This window comes from Artemia franciscana, unplaced genomic scaffold (assembly GCF_032884065.1).
Source record: "Artemia franciscana unplaced genomic scaffold, ASM3288406v1 Scaffold_209, whole genome shotgun sequence".
Lineage (NCBI taxonomy): Eukaryota > Metazoa > Arthropoda > Branchiopoda > Anostraca > Artemiidae > Artemia > Artemia franciscana.
In genome coordinates, this window is record NW_027063105.1 from 1,006,578 (window position 1) to 1,028,377 (window position 21,800).

General features: G+C 34.8%; 1 protein-coding gene across 1 annotated transcript; it reads right to left on the reverse strand.

Moving 5' to 3' along the window:
• Positions 1-6,454: 6,454 nt before the first annotated feature.
• On the reverse strand, positions 6,455-21,223 carry LOC136042815 (uncharacterized). Its single transcript, XM_065727753.1, has 3 exons — positions 21,215-21,223; positions 14,202-16,776; positions 6,455-10,385 (listed from the first exon to the last, which is right to left on the reverse strand). The coding sequence occupies exons 1-2, from the start codon at positions 21,221-21,223 to the stop codon at positions 15,874-15,876; spliced, it is 912 nt and encodes a 303-aa protein (XP_065583825.1). The 3' UTR covers positions 6,455-10,385; positions 14,202-15,873.
• Between the last annotated feature and the right edge of the window lie 577 nt (positions 21,224-21,800).

A 21,800-nucleotide genomic window follows, 5' to 3' on the forward strand; every position in this document is an offset into this window, starting at 1 on the left:
TTTAAGGAGTGTGTCATATTTTTTCCGAAAATGTGCTTTCTGTGTCATGTCAGATTCCATAATGTGTCACAAAATGTGTCATATTTTTTTTTGCTATAAGTGGTAACATAATTAAGTGTCAAATCTTTATTTAGAGTTTTGAATAAGTAATCTTTTCCAAATCGGTTCAAAAAAGAGTAAACTTAACCTTATCCTATCATCTTGGGATCATGACCTTTTTGTGACGTCATGAAAGAAATAAAAACATTCGATTAAATTAATGTTACATACTATGAATTTGTGTCTGGGTGGCCAACGAGGCAGTTTTACATTTATAAAAGTTTTAGGGACAATCAATTCCGACAGCAAATTGAAGATAGACTTTTCGTATGACGTCGTAATCGTAATCGGCTTTATTGGCTAAGCTTTTTATTAACTCAATATGTAAGCCATTCAACCAGCTTCAATCTAGTATTTTTGTCATATTTTTGGTGCCTTTTTAGGCCAGATGGATTATTCTGAAGGAAAGACATCTCTGGAAATTTGTAATCTTGTCCGAGGTTGGATACCCCTCCTGTAATCCTAAAAATGGGAGTTGCTGCTTATGCACACAGCTTTGGTAAACTGCATGCTGTTTGATTTTTACTATTAAGAACGTACCAGTTGGCTACATCAAATACTCAATCAAGAAGCCAATTAAGTTCATACATTCAGCGTGCATTTTGATTTGAAATTTCAGCCTATGGCAGTTTTTTTCGCGTGGTTTAAATTTTAAATACGGTTATGGCATCTGTCCTGTATTCTGCACTGTTTGTGTACTGCTGCCACCGTTAGGCAGCGCTATTCCCTTCCATTAATTTATAGATTTTCTGGAGGTAGAAAATTGAAATTTTACTTTTCTTTTATTGCCATTTAAAAATCAAGACTAGGATGACTAAAATGTGTCATTTTTTTGAAAAATGTGTAATTTTTTTTAAATGTGTCATTTTTTATTGAAAATGTGTCATTTTCGTTGATTGTGTCATCATTTCGTCTGAATGTGTCATTGTGTCACGCAACATCAAATTGTGTCATTTTGACAAAAAATGTGTCAATTTGGCAGCCATGGTTGGCCCATATTAGAGGTACATTTATAGCCATGTTTAGAGTTATTTTTAAATAATTTAATTTATCCTTTAACCCAAAATATATGCTTTGCCTAAATATATGCATGTTTAATATATATATATGCATGTCCTAAAAAATTTAATATATAAATTTAATATATATAAATTTAATATATATAAATTTAATATATATGCATGTCCTAAATATATGCATGTTTCATTTTAATATAAGGCTTTTATTTAATTTGAACATATTGATTTCTGAAGGTGAAGGGGGATCAAAATTGTCGGGAGTAAGGGGACAAAAAATACATGATTTTAAGATTGTTATTCATATTTGTATAATTTCTGACATTCTTCGTAAAATGAAATTTAACTTTCGTGAAAATAAAGGGGATAGTTTGGAATCCCCTATTTTGTCTAGATGTTTGGTCTTAGGATATTGGAATTTTTATATATTTGTCATGTTTATGAGTACTCCAAATTCAAAGCTTTAAAAGTGGAGCTCTTGGATTAACTTCGTGGCAGATTCCAAACTATCACCTTTATTTTCACGAAAGTTAAATTTCATTTTATTGAAAACGGAGAGTTAATACTTGAATCCCTTGCGTTTCACATTTGCTGGTTTTTTTTGTTTAGTATTTTCTAGTCTAAATACTTAGTATCAAAATGCTAGAGTTGTGAAATATTTGACAGTCTTACAAGCCATCCAGAGTTTTAAAAACGTAATTTTTGCGCTACCTTTGGGGAAGGGGAATAACATATTATCTCGTCTGTTTTCACACAAGTTTTAATAACTTAATTGGTTTAAAAAAATAAAGTCACTCTTTCAGGGGCCAGGTGGATGAAACTTACTTTTTCTTTTTCAGGAAAATGAGTTTACTTTTCAAAATTTAAAAATAACAAATGAAAATCTTTATCAATATAAAAATTAAGGGCGAAAAATAGTATTGCATCATATTGGAATCACAAACGACAATTTCTTCTAGAACTTCTTGAATTTTATTTTTCTAAGCAAGCGTTTTTTTTTAAGCTATACGAAGAACAGTGTCAAAATATATTAAAGCTATCAAATAATGCTATTAAAACAAGTTCCACAACATCAAACAAAGCGGCTTTGGCTGCTTCAGAAATGACAGAAGACATACTCCAAAAAATGATCAAAAATAAATTGCTTGAGAGTGCTGGACAACCCATAATGACTGGAAAGGAAGCAGCTGTTCGGCTTGGAGCTACTGGACAGTAAGTCTTTTTGTTTAATAATCCCGACCGGAGTCACTCAAACCTGTTTCGTAGACGAAGAAGAAAGAAGAAGAATCCAAACTATCCCCTTTATTTTCACGAAAGTTAAATTTCATTTTATTGAAAACGGAGAGTTAATACTTGAATCCCTTGCGTTTCAAATAATGCTATTATTTGAAATAATAACAGCAAATATTGCTGTTTTTTTTAGTATTTTCTAGTCTAAATACTTAGTATCAATATGCTAGAGTTGTGAAATATTTGACAGTATTATAAGCCTTCCAGAGTTTTAAAAACGTAATTTTTGCGCTACCTTTAGGGGAGGGGGATAACATACTATTTCGTCTGTTTTCACACAAGTTTTAATAACTTTTAATTGGTTTAAAACAATAAAGCCAAACTTTCAGGGGCTATATGGATGAAACTTACTTTTTCTTTTTCAAAATTTAAAAATCACAAATGAAAACCTTTACCAATATAAAAATTAAGGGCGAAAAATAGCATTACATCATATTGGAATCAGAAACGACAATTTGTTCTAGAACTTCTTGAATTTTATTTTTCTAAGCAAGCGTTTTTTTAAGCTCTACAAAGAAGAGTCTCAAAATACATTAAAGCTCTCAAATAATGCTGTTAAAACAAGTTGCAACTCCACAACATCAAACAAAGCGGCTTTGGCTACTTCAAAAAATTACATAAGACCTACTTCAAAAACGACAGAAGACCTACTTCAAAAAATGGTCAAAGACAAAATTCTCGACAGTGCTGGAAAACCCATAAGGACTGGAAAAGAAGCAGTTGTTCGTCTTGGAGCTACTGGACAGTAAGTCTTTTTGTTTAATTAAATAAAAAAACTAGTTTTTTTAACTGAAAGTAAGGAGCGACATTAAAAGTTAAAACGAACAGAAATTACTCCGTATATGCAATCGGATGTCCCCTCCGCAATCCCTCACTCTTTACGGTAAAGCTTTTAATTGTTTTAAAAAGGAGAATTGTGGCAGAGTCAAACTTTAGCGTAAAGAGCGAGGGATTGCGGAGGGGACAAACAATTGCATATGCGGAGTAATTTCTGTTCGTTTTAAGATTAAATGTCGCTCCTTACTTTCAGTTAAAAAAATAGTTTTTTTATTTAATAGTGAAAAAGAAACACCTTTAGATATCGCTATAAAAAAAAAATTCTCACTGGTGACCAGGCTTTTGGAAAATGGAGCAAATCCACAATTTGGTGAGGAAAAAAATAAACTGCTGTACCTTTTTTGCAAGTGACTTATTAATTGTTCGAACAAATGCTCGTAAATTTGATTTTACAAGATACTTGTTGTTAAATGGGATGGATTCAATCAAGCTAGCCACCGAAATAAGAGATTGTTGGGAATCAGACCCTCTACATCGAGATATATGTCAAAATTGGCCAGAGTCAAACATTGTTAGCAATTTGAAAAATTTTCTTGACGAAGAATTTCAGTTTTCCATTAAATATGAAAGCAATCGATTATTAAAGCAAGCTTTCTTAATTATGGCTTCGTGTCTACCTAATATTACCGATCATTTTCCACTACGGCAAAAATTACGAGATATATGTCGAATGAAAATCAGGAAAGATATTGGTTTATTATCATGTCTATTCGGCAGCTTAAAAAAAAACAATACCAGAATATCTTGTGCGATTTTTATTTTTTGGAGAAGAATTGGATTGCCGTTTCGATGTTTTAAAATTAAAAAAAACTCCCCATGAAGAATTAGCTCAACTTCTGTCTAGCTTAACTCAGTAAATGGTTACCACCATTGAATTTATTAAATGTTGCATTAAAATGTTTTGGTGTAAACCTTGATTTGAATTTGGACGATAAATTTTGCGCAAAGGCCTTCATGAAGTATAAGATGTTGAATTTTGTATAACAGTCACAGTGAAAAAAAAAGCAAAAATTCACATGAGTAGGGCAGACAACCCCATGCCTAATTTTTATAGGCATTGGCATTTATTATTATCACAAATAGTCGTGGTAATAGTAAGAGGAGTAATAGCGGCTTATTACTAAAGTAGTATCAATAGTAGCAGCAGTATTTATAGTAGCAATAGTTGGTACATGTTACCATTTGGTTAGTTGAACATCGCACCAATGATGATCAAAATTTTTCATGGAATGATATATGCTCTAAAATATTTCTGGGACGCCTGTATCAGTAATGCATATACGCAGAGTAGATTGCAATTTATTTCAACTATCCCCTCAAAGTTTCCTCAAATGTTCATTTTAATATCACTTAGTCTTGGTAGCAATCACTAAATAAGCAGTAGTTTTAGCTTTAACAGGGGCAGTAGTACTACTACTAGTAGTAGTAAGTAATAGTAATAATAGTAGAGTGTGAATATTGCTATTTTAACCAATTGATATTCTCCCTTATAAATTCTAGAAAGTTAAAAATAAATATACTCACTCTAGAAAGTTATTCAGTTTGTTCTCAATTAAGTGCTCTTTATGGAAAGTAAATTTCAAACATTCAAACACTTCTCAATAGAACATCTATCTATCTATATATATAAAAATAAGTTGTACGTTTGTGTGTTTTACCGCATATGACGCCATTATAAGTATATAAGGCTTTGTATATGACGTCATTATAAGTATATAAGGGAGCGATTCGAAGAGAAATTTCAGTATAAATCCTACAATGGCAGAAGAAACAGCCGAGGAAGCTGCTCAAAGAGTTAATTCAAAGAGAAATTTTAGTATAAATCCTACAATGGCAGAAAAACAGCCGAGGAAGTTGCACAAAGAGTTAATGCCAAAAGGTTTTTTTTGTAGTTTTTACCTTTTTTAGTTTTTTTCTTCTTTTGTATTAATGCTAAAGCCAAGGTTCAAACCTGGAGCCTCTCGGACCTAGAACCTGAAACATAACGCTTTACCAACTCAGCTACTTCGGCGTGAATACATTCGTTTTGAGCAGCTTCCTCGGGTGTTGCCATTGTAGGTTCTTCAGTCATTTTACAATTAGAAATTTCTCTTTCAACGATCTTCTTATAATTCAAAATTTGTCTTTGAACGATATTCTTCAATACCTGTGTCCTGGTCGTCATTTATATTGCCTGTGTCCCGGTCGTCATTTGTGTCCCGGTATCCCAGTCTGTAATTTCTCCTTGAGTGTCCCGGTCGTTATTTATATTCCCTCTGTCCCGGTCGTCATTTGTGTCCCGGTCTGTAATTTCTCTTTGAGTGTTTTTTCTTTTTAGTATTTTTTAGTTTTTTACATTTTTTCTTTTTTCAGTTTTCTTTTTCTTCTTTATTTTTCAGCTTCACTATGAAATACATATCGCCGAACCTTTGTTTTTTTAACTAAAATCTGGTAGGCATTGATGGGTCTCTCGAAAACAGGCCTAGCCGTTCATGGCATGTTAGAAAACAGGTTTCTTGCGGCCATGCCAATTTCATTAAAAAAGACACAAATATCGAATCCGGGTACGTCTTAGACCTGACGTCACAAAACTCGTTTTTCTTAATAGGCTAATAGGAAGGTGATGACATGCCGGTTCTAAACCAAAAAGGACGCTTTTGAAAAGTGGTACGTTTAGGCGCTACGTCAAAAAACTGGTTTTTGTTCCATAAGCTAATATGAACCAATGGCAAATGTATTTTCGCTTAATAATTATGGGTCCGCTGGAATTCAGTGGTACAATAAATACTTTGATCAAAAGATGGCAGTTGAGAGATAAATTAATGTCTAAAAAAGGGATGTCTTTTAAATTTAGGATTTATAAATGACTTCTTCTGAGGTGTAGGATCTACAAAAATAAATGTAGATATTTTATTTAAAAATATATATGTTCATTTATGTATAAATTATATTTTTGGAGGATATTGTACAGAAAATTTAGTTAAACTTTGTAGATGGTTTTCGTTCAAATAGGATTTTTTTTTTATTTTTGCTTGTTTTATATCTAGTGGGACTATTATTGAAACGGATTTAAATGGCCATATTCCTTGGAAAAGGGCAATTCTATCCTATCTGGAATTATTGTTTTATCCTCATATCCTTTCACTCTATTCGGTCAACTTTACTTCACCTAGCCTTTGTCTCATACCTATCTAGTACTCGTTGGCATTGAAAAAAAAAAATTAAAAGAAGCATTGAATCGATAAACTTTATTAGAAACAAGAGACTGTTTTATAAAATACACAGTCTTTTCTTCTTTTACTCACAGATTAAATTTTCTGATCTGGTACAGAGAATACTTCCGTTATCTTTGGTCCTTGGATTCGTTGCAGCTGCAAACATTTTGTAGCCTTAAAGAAAATGAAAGATTTATAGTCCTATAATATCAACACTAACGGACATTTAACAAATTATCGTAAAGCCTCGAGGGTCATACTTCGGCTAAAAAATTTCACTTGAAATCCAACCCTATTCTGTAGTTTTGATAAAAAGATAAAAAATCGAAATAATAAACAAAGCAAAAGATACAACCAAGTATAGGACACTTGATTCATGAAATGACTTATGTAATAATAATAATACAGGCCAGAAATAATTTAGAAACCCTCTAGGAAGCTTAAAAGCTGGTTTCATAAAATGAAAGATATATTTTCAATTACAATTTAGTCATTTGATTTGTTAGATGAAGACTCAAATTTATGAGTTTCAAAAATGATTTAGATCATATTTAATATGATGCTCTGTCTGTAGTGACTTGTCAAAAATTATTATTACATTTATTATTACAGATATCTTGACTAAAATGAGAAGCAAGAAGGGTTTTATTTTTTGAGATTATATACCCTTCTGCTCTCCAAATGGCGCTTGAGATATTATTTTTCTTGAAAGAATACAAACCTGTGGATGTTGATCAGGCATGAAAAATGGCACTTAATGTGTAAAAACACTAAGCCATGCATTAATGTAATGGATATTAAATGAAGGTTTTTTTTTCTGAAAGTAAGGAACACCATTAAAACTTGAAATGAACAGAAATTATTGTTTATGAAGGGTTTATTCTCCTTTTCCGTACCTTGCTCTTTACGTTAAAGCTTTTAAGTGCTTTAAAAAAAAAACTTCTTTTCTAATTAAGCGACCCGTGTTTCAGTAGTTGTTCTTAAAAAATTGTGACAGTCAAATTAGCGTACATAGCAACGTATTGAGGGGGGGCGGCAGCCCCTTCATATACAAAATAAATTATGTTCATTTGTTTTAAAGATCTTTACTTATAGTTAAAAAAAATCGTATTTTTTAATTCTTTTAAATCGCCCCAGGTAGAAATTCCTACAGAATTTTCCCCCAGAAATTTCACTCTCCATGAAAAATTCTACCACAGAAACTCGCCCCAACCACAAAATATCCCGCTCCGAAAGTGTCTATGCTTCCCAAAAACAAATTATATACGTAGATCTTGCAAATTTCATAGCTTAAAGATGTCGGAAAGGCCTTAAATACAATACGTAGTTAAGATACAGATTGTATATTCTTCCCTGCAAAGATACTTAGGGATATGCAACCGTTTTTTACACGTTTCTTTAAGTGATTATAACGGTAAAACCTATTTGTTTTAGAATGTCAAGATGGAGTTCATTCCATCAGAATCTTAAAATTTAGTCATTTTTAAATAACAAATTTGTAATTTTTTGTACCTTTTATTCCTACAAAACAATAATTGTAACGGATATTAACTGAAGAAGTCTTTTTTGGAAAGTAAGGAGCAAAATTAAAATTCAAAACAAACAGAAACTGTTTATGAAGGAGTCGCTTCCCTCCACAATGCCTTGCTCTTTACGCTAAAGCTTTAAGGACTTTACGAAATGCTTCCTTTTCTATTCAAACGACCAATGTTTATGCAGCTGTTCTTAAGAAATTTGGACAGTCAAACTTCAGCGTAAATAACAGTATTGAGGAGGGGGGTATTCCCTTCATATACAAAAGTAAATCCTGTTCATTTGAGTTTTAATGATCTTTACTTTCAGTTAAAAAATCTGTTTTTTTTTTATTCTGATCATTTTTAAATAACGCCCGTAGATTTGGTTCACTCTTCTTAAATATTTCCTTCTCACAGGAAACTCATGCGTAGGAATTTCTACCATGTAAACTAATTCCCGTAAAACCCCCTCCAGACAGTAAGAAACTCGCCCCCGTAAATTTTCTTGCGGTCGATTCAGCTTGAAAAATACTCCTTAGCATGCTGTCATTTGAAAATACTAATTTCCAATAATTTCCTCAATAGCTTCTGAAATCCTCTCTTTCCGTAAAATGGTTTTTCTGGAAATCCAAAATGAAAATAGCCTCAGAATAATTTTTCCTGAACCATCTTCAGTAAAAATCTGACTTTGGAAAGAGATTATGACAATTAAAAATAATTTCGAACAGTAATTCTATCAGATCGCCCCATGTAGAATTTTCCATGGAAAACCCCCTCCCCCAGAAATTTCCCTCTCCATTAAAAATTCTACCAAAGAAACCCACCCTAGGCACAAAATCCCCCTCTCAAAAAGTGTGTATACTCCTCTATAACAAATACTATGCGTACAGATTGAATACATTTCATAGCTTACAGGCGTCTCCCTGTGGCTTGGGGGGGTTATTTTTACTCCCCACAGTAGTTATTACCGCTCTCTCAAAATTTTGATCAGATAACTTTAGAAAACAAAGGACTAGTAAAATGTTTTATTATTTCAAATCGTATTTTGTTGATAAACAATAGGTTTGTTAGGAAAGGCCTTGAATATAATGCACACTTACGATATAAATTGTTTATTCTTCCCAACAAAGATGCTTAAAGATATGCAACCGTTTTTTTAGCTGTTTCTTCGAGTGATCATAATGGTAATATTTGTTTTAGGATGTCAAGATAGAGCTCATTCCAGCAAAATATTAAGATTTAATCATTTTTAGATAACAAAATGTCATATCAAATTTGTCATTTTTTGCACTTTATACTCCCACAAAAAAGAGAATTTGGATTAAAATTTTAAACATTAAGGTCAAAACTGTTATCGAGGGTATTTTGATATATACAATTAGTTTAAAAATATCTAAAGCTTATATAGAGCATTTAAGTTTCAGGGCACATTTGTGATTCAGTTGAATATTCATTTCCAAAATATATGTAATCCATTATCAAGAAAGAGCGACTCAGCCCAATAGCAATGGAAATTTAAAAACGGAATTTATTCGTCAAAAGCTACGGGTGTGAGGAAATTTCTCAGCTTTCTTTCCCTTTCTCAGCCTTCGCTCTTTAAAGCCTAGGAACGACGCATCAACGGATGATAGATGGAATTATCTATCAACAAAACAAAGAATGAACTATGCGTTTTTTGGAACACGTATTTCGGAACATTTACTTTGACAGCCATCATTTTTTTTTTTTTAGAGAGAGAGAAAGATGGTTTTATTAATATAATTAAACAAAACAAGCAAATGGCCCGAAGCAAAGCAATTATCTTATGAGCAATAGGTTAGTTCAATAGAGAATGTATAGCATTGGCTATTTCAATTGAATGCTACAAGTTTTTTGTTAGATCTAAGTTTTATTTAAATACTGGGCATATACACAATATATTCTCTTTTTAATTCCCACTGTGTCGATAATTCAAACTCAAAAATATGGGCAGAATTTCTTTGTTTCAACCCATGATTTGTAATCTGACTTTGTTACTGACTATTGAAAAAGTATTTATATTTAAAAAAACACTTATTGATGGCAGCTTTTACGAAGCATTAAACCAACTTATTTCATTGAACGAATTTACTGTTGTTAAGATGAAAAATATCCCAATTTTGTGCATATAGCTACCTAATTTGATTGTCCCGTTTGAAGGTTTATCTTTAACCTAATGATTCGAAACTAGAATAGAGATTTACACATAATACAAAGGCAAAAAACACCACAGCTTCTTTAACTTATCTTAGGCTGCAGCTAAGCAAAAGACATCATTAAAAATATGCAACTTATAAAATTTCAGAGAATAGTTTGACACTACAATCCTTCAAAACCTTCAGCCATGATTATGCATTATTTCTTCCTTCATTCGTTCTGTCCATTAATCTTCTAGGATCTTTTCGAATCCCAATTTCCTGAAAATAATGTCATTAATTAATTAATTGCTCAATATTAAAAAACACTTTCCCAGAATCAAATTTTCTGGCGACTTGGCATCCACAAATCTTGATTAGCGGTTTAATATTATTCTGATTCTATATTTGGGCTTACATTTAGTATTTTCTCTGCTGCTTACATGAAAACTATTTGAATAATTAAGTTCATTTGAGCCCATGTGAAAAGACTTTCAAGAAAAAATGATTATAATGAAAGTAGAGCGAAAAAAAATCAGACGAATAGATCAAATTGCTCCTTAGCCCATGCAAAAAATCTATAAATAGCTCAAACAAGTTAACCACTGAAGTTTTCATATACTTGTACTTAGGCAAAGACAGAACTTAAAAGGAAACCCAAACCCTCTCCCCCAAAATATACATTTTATTTTGCAAAAAGTTTCACAACAAAGACTAACAAAGACAATAAAGACTAAACCGTAAAAGTATAATCTACGTGTTCTCTTTATTGTTTTTTTTTCGACTAAGATGTATTTTTGCTTAAGGGTATATAGACAGAAATTATCATAAAGAAGACTATCGTTTCTATTCCTTTTAAAGTAAAATACAAATAATTTGAAATTTAGGGAAGTATAATCTAGGAGAAGCAGTAAGGACTGTCACATTCTGAGATGATATGTCAGAGTAAAATTAAACACTAACGAATTAACAAAATAAAATGTTTTTTTCTTATAGTCATTTCTTATTATCTTTCTACCGAAGTTCCTTCATCAAAATGTTTAAATACTGTTTCATATATTTTCCTAATATTATACTGATCTGTCTGAGGAGAAGGGGGGGGCAAAAGTACACTGATGTGCCATTGACAGAGAAAGGTAGCGTAACTCAATAACCTTTTTGTAGCCGCTTATCTCTTCTGTAAAATTGGGATTAATCGACTAATCTTTGCTTCACGTTTTCCTACGAAAAAAATTATAACACTATAAGAGTGTGGTTGACTCAACCTGAACCAAAGTGCTATATCTGATTTAATCTTTAAGTACAAAAGAAATCAAACTTAAAGTTTTTTTTTCTTCCCCGGTTCCATCTTAGGTCTAATCAGCCAGTTTCCTTGGCGGTTCCTTGGATCCTAGGCAGTTTCCTTTGGTCTCTTCTAATTGTTATTTACGGTTTTATTTGAGTTGTTATGACATTATCAAGGTTAGATCCCTGCTTAAAGCTTCCCCAAACATAGTGTTTGAAATTATTTTTTTTTTCAAATGAAAGCATGAACTAGTCTGATGAAATTTTAAGAGGATAGAATTGTCCATGGGGAATTTTACGGGGGGGGGGGGGGTTAGTTTACATTAGAGAACTTTTCAAGGACAAGTTTCCCATGAACAAAGTGAATTTTTCATGAAGTGAAAATCAGATTTACCAGAATTATTTAAAAAATAATCAGAAACTCAATAATAGTTTTTTCGACTAAAAGTAAGGAGCATCCCTAAACTGAAAATAGTGGGAAATTAGGCCATATATGAGGGAGTTCATTAGAATAAAAAGCTCTTTCAAAAGGACTAAAAGCACTAGCATAAATAGAAAGGTATCTAGGAGCAATATAAAGAACAAAGTATGACCCCCCCCCTTATTTGCGGTATAGTTCCTGTTCGTTTTTACTTTTAATGCTGCTCCTGATTTTCAATTGTTTTTTTTTTTTATTTACACAAAAAGGAATTGACAGTTCATAGACTAAAAATAGGCACGAACTACAGATTGAATATTTGAATATGGCCATGTATTGTACTTTTTCGACGACCAACTTTCAGAAGTATGGTCAATTATGTGAACAATTTATAGAGCCTTAGCTGGAATAATCATTTTCTCTTACAGCTAGGATTGAAGCTGAATGAGTTCCGTACCTATTTCGTATATTTTGCTCAGAAAAATTCATATTTATAAAAAGCCTCAAAGCTAACATTAAATCTGTTTTGGGGAGAGGGGCACTTCAAAATTTTAATTGCTGTACATGTTAAACAACATTACATATACCTTACAATACATTTAGGCTTTATTGTTTGACGTCATCAAGTCATTTACTCTGACCTACTACACCAAATGATTACACTGTTTTTTTTGGGTCTTTGATAGACAATAACAATAGAAGAAAAAGACGGCTCTTATTGAATCACTATATAATCAATAAAAAAAAATTCGTGAATCTAAAAGAAAGACGTTTTTCCTTGGCTCGTAGATGCTTTTGTCAACATTCATTAAATCTACCCGAATCGGGTTCATTTTCTTGTTTTATTTACTATGTTTTATGGCACAGATAAAGGAATAGTATTACAAGTACCTCTTGATGTCATAATTCCTTCATTTTTAAAAAAAATTAGAGCTTATCAACGGCCCCTTTCATAACAGCAATATTATAAAGTTGGTATACATTTCTTGAAGTCAAATTTTTTTGAACATAACATACACGTTTTTTAAACGTTAGTAAATAACTTTATCCCCTGAATTCTCTGACATCTCTTGTCTTCTAATTTTTAGCTAAAGCACCCTTTTAGGAGTGGTACCATGCAGAAGATTTATATATATATATATATATATATATATATATATATATATATATATATATATATATATATATATATATATATATATATATATATATATATATTTGTCAATGCTACAAAAAGAGAACGTGGCCTATCTGATGGCAACGTTCACCTCTAACTTCTCAGCAGAAAGCTAGGCAGTTATTTTCATTAATTGGTTTAAAAGTTAGAACATTGGTAACGATCAGATTCTGATTTGAATTTGCCTCTAGGAAAAAACTCCTTGACTTTGTCCCTTCGTGTGTGCAACCAAATTCTTCTTGTTTTTTTTTTTTTTTTTTTTTTTTTTTTTTTTTTTTTTTTTTTTTTTTTTTTTTTTTTTTTTTTTTTTTTACAGCTTTTGTAGACTCGGGTTTCAAGTGTTTTATGAATTTCCATTTTTTGTTTCGGAACTTGTCTGTATTTCATGATAAAAAATACTGTCGGTACATACCCGTGAAAATTTCATGTCGCAAAGAAAAAACGAAAATTCATTTATTAAGGCAAATGGTGATTTTTAATCTGAAGCAAAACTACACATGATGACCATTTAACAGACAGTTAGGTATAATGTCAATCAAAATTGAATGGTCATAGAATACGAATCAATAAGTTTCATATAATTCGAAACACTAGAACAGTATTAGTATTAAACACAAACTAATCATTTTTTAGCCCTGAAATTAAAAAGTAAAATGCGAATAATATTGAAAAATACTAGCATTCTCCATTGCATCAAACAGTTCGTGGCAACAAGCTGTAAGTACCGGGTGACCCGGATCAAGAGTAATCGAAACCCTAAAACACAAATATTTGATAATAGTACATACTACAAAAGAATCGAACATTCAAGTTGATTTCAAAAATATAGAGCTCATTAAGCTTAATGGTACCCATTAAAAGTTACGAGCCAGTGAAAATATGACCTATGTCTGAAAGAGGAAAAGCAACCAAAACAAGTTATCTAAATGGAAATCACACCATCATATTCAGCACATCAAATAACCCTATTTTCAAGTTTCAAGATCCTATATGCCAAAATGCGGAATTAAAAATTTTTACCACAAACAAAATCACGTATGTGTTTTTTGTGTTTGTTGTTTTTTTTCCAGGAGTGACCAAATCAGACAAGGTGATCCTATAAGATTGGGAGACGGCTTACATACATTCGGTGCAAAAAGAAAGAACTAAATTATTTTTTGCGCAATATACCTTACTTCTCCGCAATGCGGTTTTAAGTTATAAATAAACATGGACTTACCCTTGCGCAAAGAAGAGTACTTTAGAAACTATTTGAAAGGCCATTTTTGAGCACATCTCAACATTTTGACTCTTGACTAGCTAAATTTTGCTTCAAATTTGACATCTCTCAATCCAAAACAGATTCTTTTTCTCAAACAGCCACATTTTCATGAAAAATGAAAAAGATGAGTTTCCTTATAATTTTTTGATACAATAAAATAATATTATTAAGTATTAAGCCTGTGATTTCGTAGTTTCCTCCTATAGAAATTATAAATTTACTTTTATTCTAAGATAAATATTCTATGATGATTGAAACAAGCAAGCATAGCAAAATAAATTATGGCACTGAGATTAGTGTAAGAAGGTGTGCTACATTAATACAGTTCTAAAGTGTCTGGTAATGGTCTGTCTTTCTCGTTCAAACAGTAAATTTGGAATAAATCAATGTATTATGCTCTTGTGTCAGTTGCGGTTTTGGCCTAGCGGTTCCTTGAACCCTTCTTGAAATAATATTATTGAATTATAATCAAGTAGGTGTGGGCAAGTCTTGTGGGTGCAAACAATTTGTGCATAGAGCAGAAAACACTTCCTTGGCCCATTAGCGCTATCGACCAACGTAATCGAAGGCAGCTCGACCAAGGAGTTATCCGACTGCTCCAAGTGTGGTATTTTTATTGTGTTTGAGAAAGTTTTGTGGGTGCAAATAATTGGTGCGTAGAGCAGAAAACACTTCCTTGGCCCATTAGCGCTATCGACCAACGTAATCGAAGGCAGCTCGCCCAAGGAGTTATCCGACTGCTCCAAGTGTGGTATTTTTATTGTGTTTGAGAAAGTTTTGTGGGTGCAAACAATTGGTGCATAGAGCAGAAAACACTTCCTTGGCCCATTAGCGCTATCGACCAACGTAATCGAAGGCAGCTCGCCCAAGGAGTTATCCGACTGCTCCAAGTGTGGTATTTTTACTGTGTTTGAGAAAGTTTTGTGGGTGCAAACAATTGGTGCATAGAGCAGAAAACACTTCCTTGGCCCATTAGCGCTATCGACCAACGTAATCGAAGGCAGCTCGCCCAAGGAGTTATCCGACTGCTCCAAGTGTGGTATTTTTATTGTGTTTGAGAAAGTTTTGTGGGTGCAAAAATTGGTGCATAGAGCAGAAAACACTTCCTTGGCCCATTAGCGCTATCGACCAACGTAATCGAAGGCAGCTCGCCCAAGGAGTTATCCGACTGCTCCAAGTGTGGTATTTTTATTGTGTTTGAGAAAGTTTTGTGGGTGCAAACAATTGGTGCATAGAGCAGAAAACACTTCCTTGGCCCATTAGCGCTATCGACCAACGTAATCGAAGGCAGCTCGCCCAAGGAGTTATCCAACTGCTCCAAGTGTGGTATTTTTATTGTGTTTGAGAAAGTTTTGTGGGTGCAAATAATTGGTGCATAGAGCAGAAAACACTTCCTTGGCCCATTAGCGCTATCGACCAACGTAATCGAAGGCAGCTCGCCCAAGGAGTTATCCGACTGCTCCAAGTGTGGTATTTTTATTGTGTTTGAGAAAGTTTTGTGGGTGCAAACAATTGGTGCATAGAGCAGAAAACACTTCCTTGGCCCATTAGCGCTATCGACCAACGTAATCGAAGGCAGCTCGCCCAAGGAGTTATCCAACTGCTCCAAGTGTGGTATTTTTATTGTGTTTTAGAAAGTTTTGTGGGTACAAATAATTGGTGCATAGAACAGAAAACACTTCCTTGGCCCATTAGCGCTATCGACCAACGTAATCGAAGGCAGCTCGCCCAAGGAGTTATCCGACTGCTCCAAGTGTGGTATTTTTATTGTGTTTGAGAAAGTTTTGTGGGTGCAAACAATTGGTGCATAGAGCAGAAAACACTTCCTTGGCCCATTAGCGCTATCGACCAACGTAATCGAAGGCAGCTCGCCCAAGGAGTTATCCGACTGCTCCAAGTGTGGTATTTTTATTGTGTTTGAGAATGCAAAAATTGGTGCATAGAGCAGAAAACACTTCCTTGGCCCATTAGCGCTATCGACCAACGTAATCGAAGGCAGCTCGACCAAGGAGTTATCCGACTGCTCCAAGTGTGGTATTTTTATTGTGTTTGAGAAAGTTTTGTGGGTGCAAAAAATTGGTGCGTAGAGCAGAAAACACTTCCTTGGCCCATTAGCGCTATCGACCAACGTAATCGAAGGCAGCTCGCCCAAGGAGTTATCCGACTGCTCCAAGTGTGGTATTTTTATTGTGTTTGAGAAAGTTTTGTGGGTGCAAACAATTGGTGCATAGAGCAGAAAACACTTCCTTGGCCCATTAGCGCTATCGACCAACGTAATCGAAGGCAGCTCGCCCAAGGAGTTATCCGACTGCTCCAAGTGTGGTATTTTTACTGTGTTTGAGAAAGTTTTGTGGGTGCAAACAATTGGTGCATAGAGCAGAAAACACTTCCTTGGCCCATTAGCGCTATCGACCAACGTAATCGAAGGCAGCTCGCCCAAGGAGTTATCCGACTGCTCCAAGTGTGGTATTTTTATTGTGTTTGAGAAAGTTTTGTGGGTGCAAAAATTGGTGCATAGAGCAGAAAACACTTCCTTGGCCCATTAGCGCTATCGACCAACGTAATCGAAGGCAGCTCGCCCAAGGAGTTATCCGACTGCTCCAAGTTAGGTATTTTTATTGTGTTTGAGAAAGTTTTGTGGGTGCAAACAATTGGTGCATAGAGCAGAAAACACTTCCTTGGCCCATTAGCGCTATCGACCAACGTAATCGAAGGCAGCTCGCCCAAGGAGTTATCCAACTGCTCCAAGTGTGGTATTTTTATTGTGTTTGAGAAAGTTTTGTGGGTACAAATAGTTGGTGCATAGAACAGAAAACACTTCCTTGGCCCATTAGCGCTATCGACCAACGTAATCGAAGGCAGCTCGCCCAAGGAGTTATCCGACTGCTCCAAGTGTGGTATTTTTATTGTGTTTGAGAAAGTTTTGTGGGTGCAAACAATTGGTGCATAGAGCAGAAAACACTTCCTTGGCCCATTAGCGCTATCGACCAACGTAATCGAAGGCAGCTCGCCCAAGGAGTTATCCGACTGCTCCAAGTGTGGTATTTTTATTGTGTTTGAGAATGCAAAAATTGGTGCATAGAGCAGAAAACACTTCCTTGGCCCATTAGCGCTATCGACCAACGTAATCGAAGGCAGCTCGACCAAGGAGTTATCCGACTGCTCCAAGTGTGGTATTTTTATTGTGTTTGAGAAAGTTTTGTGGGTGCAAACAATTGGTGCATAGAGCAGAAAACACTTCCTTGGCCCATTAGCGCTATCGACCAACGTAATCGAAGGCAGCTCGCCCAAGGAGTTATCCGACTGCTCCAAGTGTGGTATTTTTATTGTGTTTGAGAAAGTTTTGTGGGTGCAAACAATTGGTGCATAGAGCAGAAAACACTTCCTTGGCCCATTAGCGCTATCGACCAACGTAATCGAAGGCAGCTCGCCCAAGGAGTTATCCGACTGCTCCAAGTGTGGTATTTTTACTGTGTTTGAGAAAGTTTTGTGGGTGCAAACAATTGGTGCATAGAGCAGAAAACACTTCCTTGGCCCATTAGCGCTATCGACCAACGTAATCGAAGGCAGCTCGCCCAAGGAGTTATCCGACTGCTCCAAGTGTGGTATTTTTATTGTGTTTGAGAAAGTTTTGTGGGTGCAAACAATTGGTGCATAGAGCAGAAAACACTTCCTTGGCCCATTAGCGCTATCGACCAACGTAATCGAAGGCAGCTCGCCCAAGGAGTTATCCGATTGCTCCAAGTGTGGTATTTTTACTGTGTTTGAGAAAGTTTTGTGGGTGCAAACAATTGGTGCATAGAGCAGAAAACACTTCCTTGGCCCATTAGCGCTATCGACCAACGTAATCGAAGGCAGCTCGCCCAAGGAGTTATCCAACTGCTCCAAGTGTGGTATTTTTATTGTGTTTGAGAAAGTTTTGTGGGTGCAAATAATTGGTGCATAGAGCAGAAAACACTTCCTTGGCCCATTAGCGCTATCGACCAACGTAATCGAAGGCAGCTCGCCCAAGGAGTTATCCGACTGCTCCAAGTGTGGTATTTTTATTGTGTTTGAGAAAGTTTTGTGGGTGCAAACAATTGGTGCATAGAGCAGAAAACACTTCCTTGGCCCATTAGCGCTATCGACCAACGTAATCGAAGGCAGCTCGCCCAAGGAGTTATCCGACTGCTCCAAGTGTGGTATTTTTATTGTGTTTGAGAATGCAAAAATTGGTGCATAGAGCAGAAAACACTTCCTTGGCCCATTAGCGCTATCGACCAACGTAATCGAAGGCAGCTCGACCAAGGAGTTATCCGACTGCTCCAAGTGTGGTATTTTTATTGTGTTTGAGAAACTTTTGTGGGTGCAAACAATTGGTGCATAGAGCAGAAAACACTTCCTTGGCCCATTAGCGCTATCGACCAACGTAATCGAAGGCAGCTCGCCCAAGGAGTTATCCAACTGCTCCAAGTGTGGTATTTTTATTGTGTTTGAGAAAGTTTTGTGGGTACAAATAATTGGTGCATAGAACAGAAAACACTTCCTTGGCCCATTAGCGCTATCGACCAACGTAATCGAAGGCAGCTCGCCCAAGGAGTTATCCGACTGCTCCAAGTGTGGTATTTTTATTGTGTTTGAGAAAGTTTTGTGGGTGCAAACAATTGGTGCATAGAGCAGAAAACACTTCCTTGGCCCATTAGCGCTATCGACCAACGTAATCGAAGGCAGCTCGCCCAAGGAGTTATCCGACTGCTCCAAGTGTGGTATTTTTATTGTGTTTGAGAATGCAAAAATTGGTGCATAGAGCAGAAAACACTTCCTTGGCCCATTAGCGCTATCGACCAACGTAATCGAAGGCAGCTCGACCAAGGAGTTATCCGAGTGCTCCAAGTGTGGTATTTTTATTGTGTTTGAGAAAGTTTTGTGGGTGCAAACAATTGGTGCATAGAGCAGAAAACACTTCCTTGGCCCATTAGCGCTATCGACCAACGTAATCGAAGGCAGCTCGCCCAAGGAGTTATCCGACTGCTCCAAGTGTGGTATTTTTATTGTGTTTGAGAATGCAAAAATTGGTGCATAGAGCAGAAAACACTTCCTTGGCCCATTAGCGCTATCGACCAACGTAATCGAAGGCAGCTCGACCAAGGAGTTATCCGACTGCTCCAAGTGTGGTATTTTTATTGTGTTTGAGAAAGTTTTGTGGGTGCAAACAATTTTTGCTGCTGCAAGTTTATTGCTTATTATGCAATTTTTGCAAGGGGTTATCCGACTGCTCCGAGTGAGGTTGCTAATAGTTTAAAGTTAAAATTGAACCACTAATTCATCCAAAGCAATTCAGCGGTATGTCATGGGGATCTACAACAACATGCCTGATTTGTATGCATGATCTTATCCTCGAACATTTGGTTCACAGTATAGGTAAAATACAGTTGTAAAATGTTTCTCTGAACATTACACACATTTCACAGGACGAAATTTAGGAAGTTTTCCAACACGTCAGAGCCATGCTCTAATTTGCTACTTGGTTTTCTATCGGAAACCTATGTCGTTGCACATGCACAAATTCAGGTTTATGAAGTGTGTGTGGTAAGAAAGTAGAGCTTATGAACGGCTCCTTTCATAACAGCAATATTATAAAGTTGGTATACATTTCTTAAAGTCAAATTTTTTTGAACATAATATATACACGTTTTTTAACCGTTAGTAAATAACTTTATCCCCTGGGTTCTGTGACATGTCTTGCCTTCTAATTTTTAGCTAAAGCACCCTTTTAGGAGTGGTACCAAGCAGTAGATTTATATACATATATATATATATATATATATATATATATATATATATATATATATATATATATATATATATATATATATATATATATATATATATATATGTCAGTGCTACAAAAAGAGGACGTGGCCTATCTGATGGCAACGTTCACCACTAACTTCTCAGCAGAAAGCTAGGCAGTTATTTTCACTAATTGGTTTAAAAGTTAGAACATGGTAACGATCAGATTCTGATTTGAATTTGCCTCTAGGAAAAAACTACTTGACTTTGTCTCTTCGTGTGTGCAACCGAATTCTTCTAGTATTTTTTTTCTTTTTAACAGCTTTTGTAGACTCGGGTTTCAAGTGTTTTATAAATTTCTATTTTTTGTTTCGGAACGTGTCTGTATTTCATGATAAAAAATACTGTCGGTACATACCCGTGAAAATTTCATGTCGCAAAGATAAAACGAAAATTCATTTATTAAGGCAAATGTTGATTTTTAATCTGAAGCAAAACTACACATGATGACCATTTAACAGAGAGTTAGGTATAATGTAAATCAAAATTGAATGGTCATAGAATAAGAATCAATAAGTGTCATATAATTCGAAACACTAGAACAGTATTAGTATTAAACACAAACTAAGCATTTTTTAGCCCTTAAAATAAAAAGTAAAATGCGAATAATATTGAATAATACTAGCATTCTCCATTGCATAAAACAGTTCGTGGCAAGAAGCTGTAAGTACGGGGTGATCCGGCTTAAGAGTAATCAAAACCCTAAAACACCAAGATTTGATAATAGTACATACTAGAAAAGAATTGAACATTCAAGTAGATTTCAAAAATATACAGCTCATTAAGCTTAAAAACGCTGAATCTGATGGTGTGATTTTCGTTAAGATTCTATGACCTCTAAGGGGTGTTTCCCCCTATTTTCCAAAATCAGGCATATTTTCTACGGCTCGTATCTTTTGATGGGTAAGCCTAAACTTGATGAAACTTATATATTTAAAATCAGCATTTAAATGTGCTTCTTTTGATGTAGCTATTGGTATCAAAATTCCATTATTAAGAGTTTTTGTTACTATTGAGCCGGGTCGCTCCTTAATACAGTTCATTACCACGAACTGTTTGATTGGAGAAGCGCATCCACTTTTTAGCTTTCAAAAATCCCCCTCCAACTAGACAAAAATTTGTAAAGTGGGCTTGCTTACAGGTAACATTACCTATAGACCGAAGTGTATTAGTCCTTGATTCCTAGGGGCTGCGGGGTGAGGTCGGTATTCTATATTTATTGAACAAACTGATAAAACCAAAAAAAGGTTTTCGTTCCATATGTAGCTACCTGTCAGCAAGCCAACTTTACACATTTTTAGTAGTTACGCATTCCTCCTCCCCCACGGAGGAGGAGGGTCAAACCGAAATGGATGCACTACTAGAACTAGCATTTCTAAGCACAAAAGTATATAGTACTATACTAAGTACTATAGTATTATATATATATATATATATATATATATATATATATATATATATATCTTCTTTTCAAAATTTTTAGTTTAAAAGATGTAATTTTTCAAAAAAATACATCTGCCACCTCTCCCCTCCCAATTGATGCTCCAGTGGAGTCTTCCCTCTCTCCTTAGAGGATTCTTGAAAACACATTCTAAAATTGTGGAAATGTCGCAAAAAATCGTCGCAAAAAAGTTATCCTAATGTAAGGCTTATAACTTTTCGAAGCACTTAATCATAAAAAAAGAGTTTTTATAAAAGTATTTGTGCTTGCTCGACGGTTTGAAA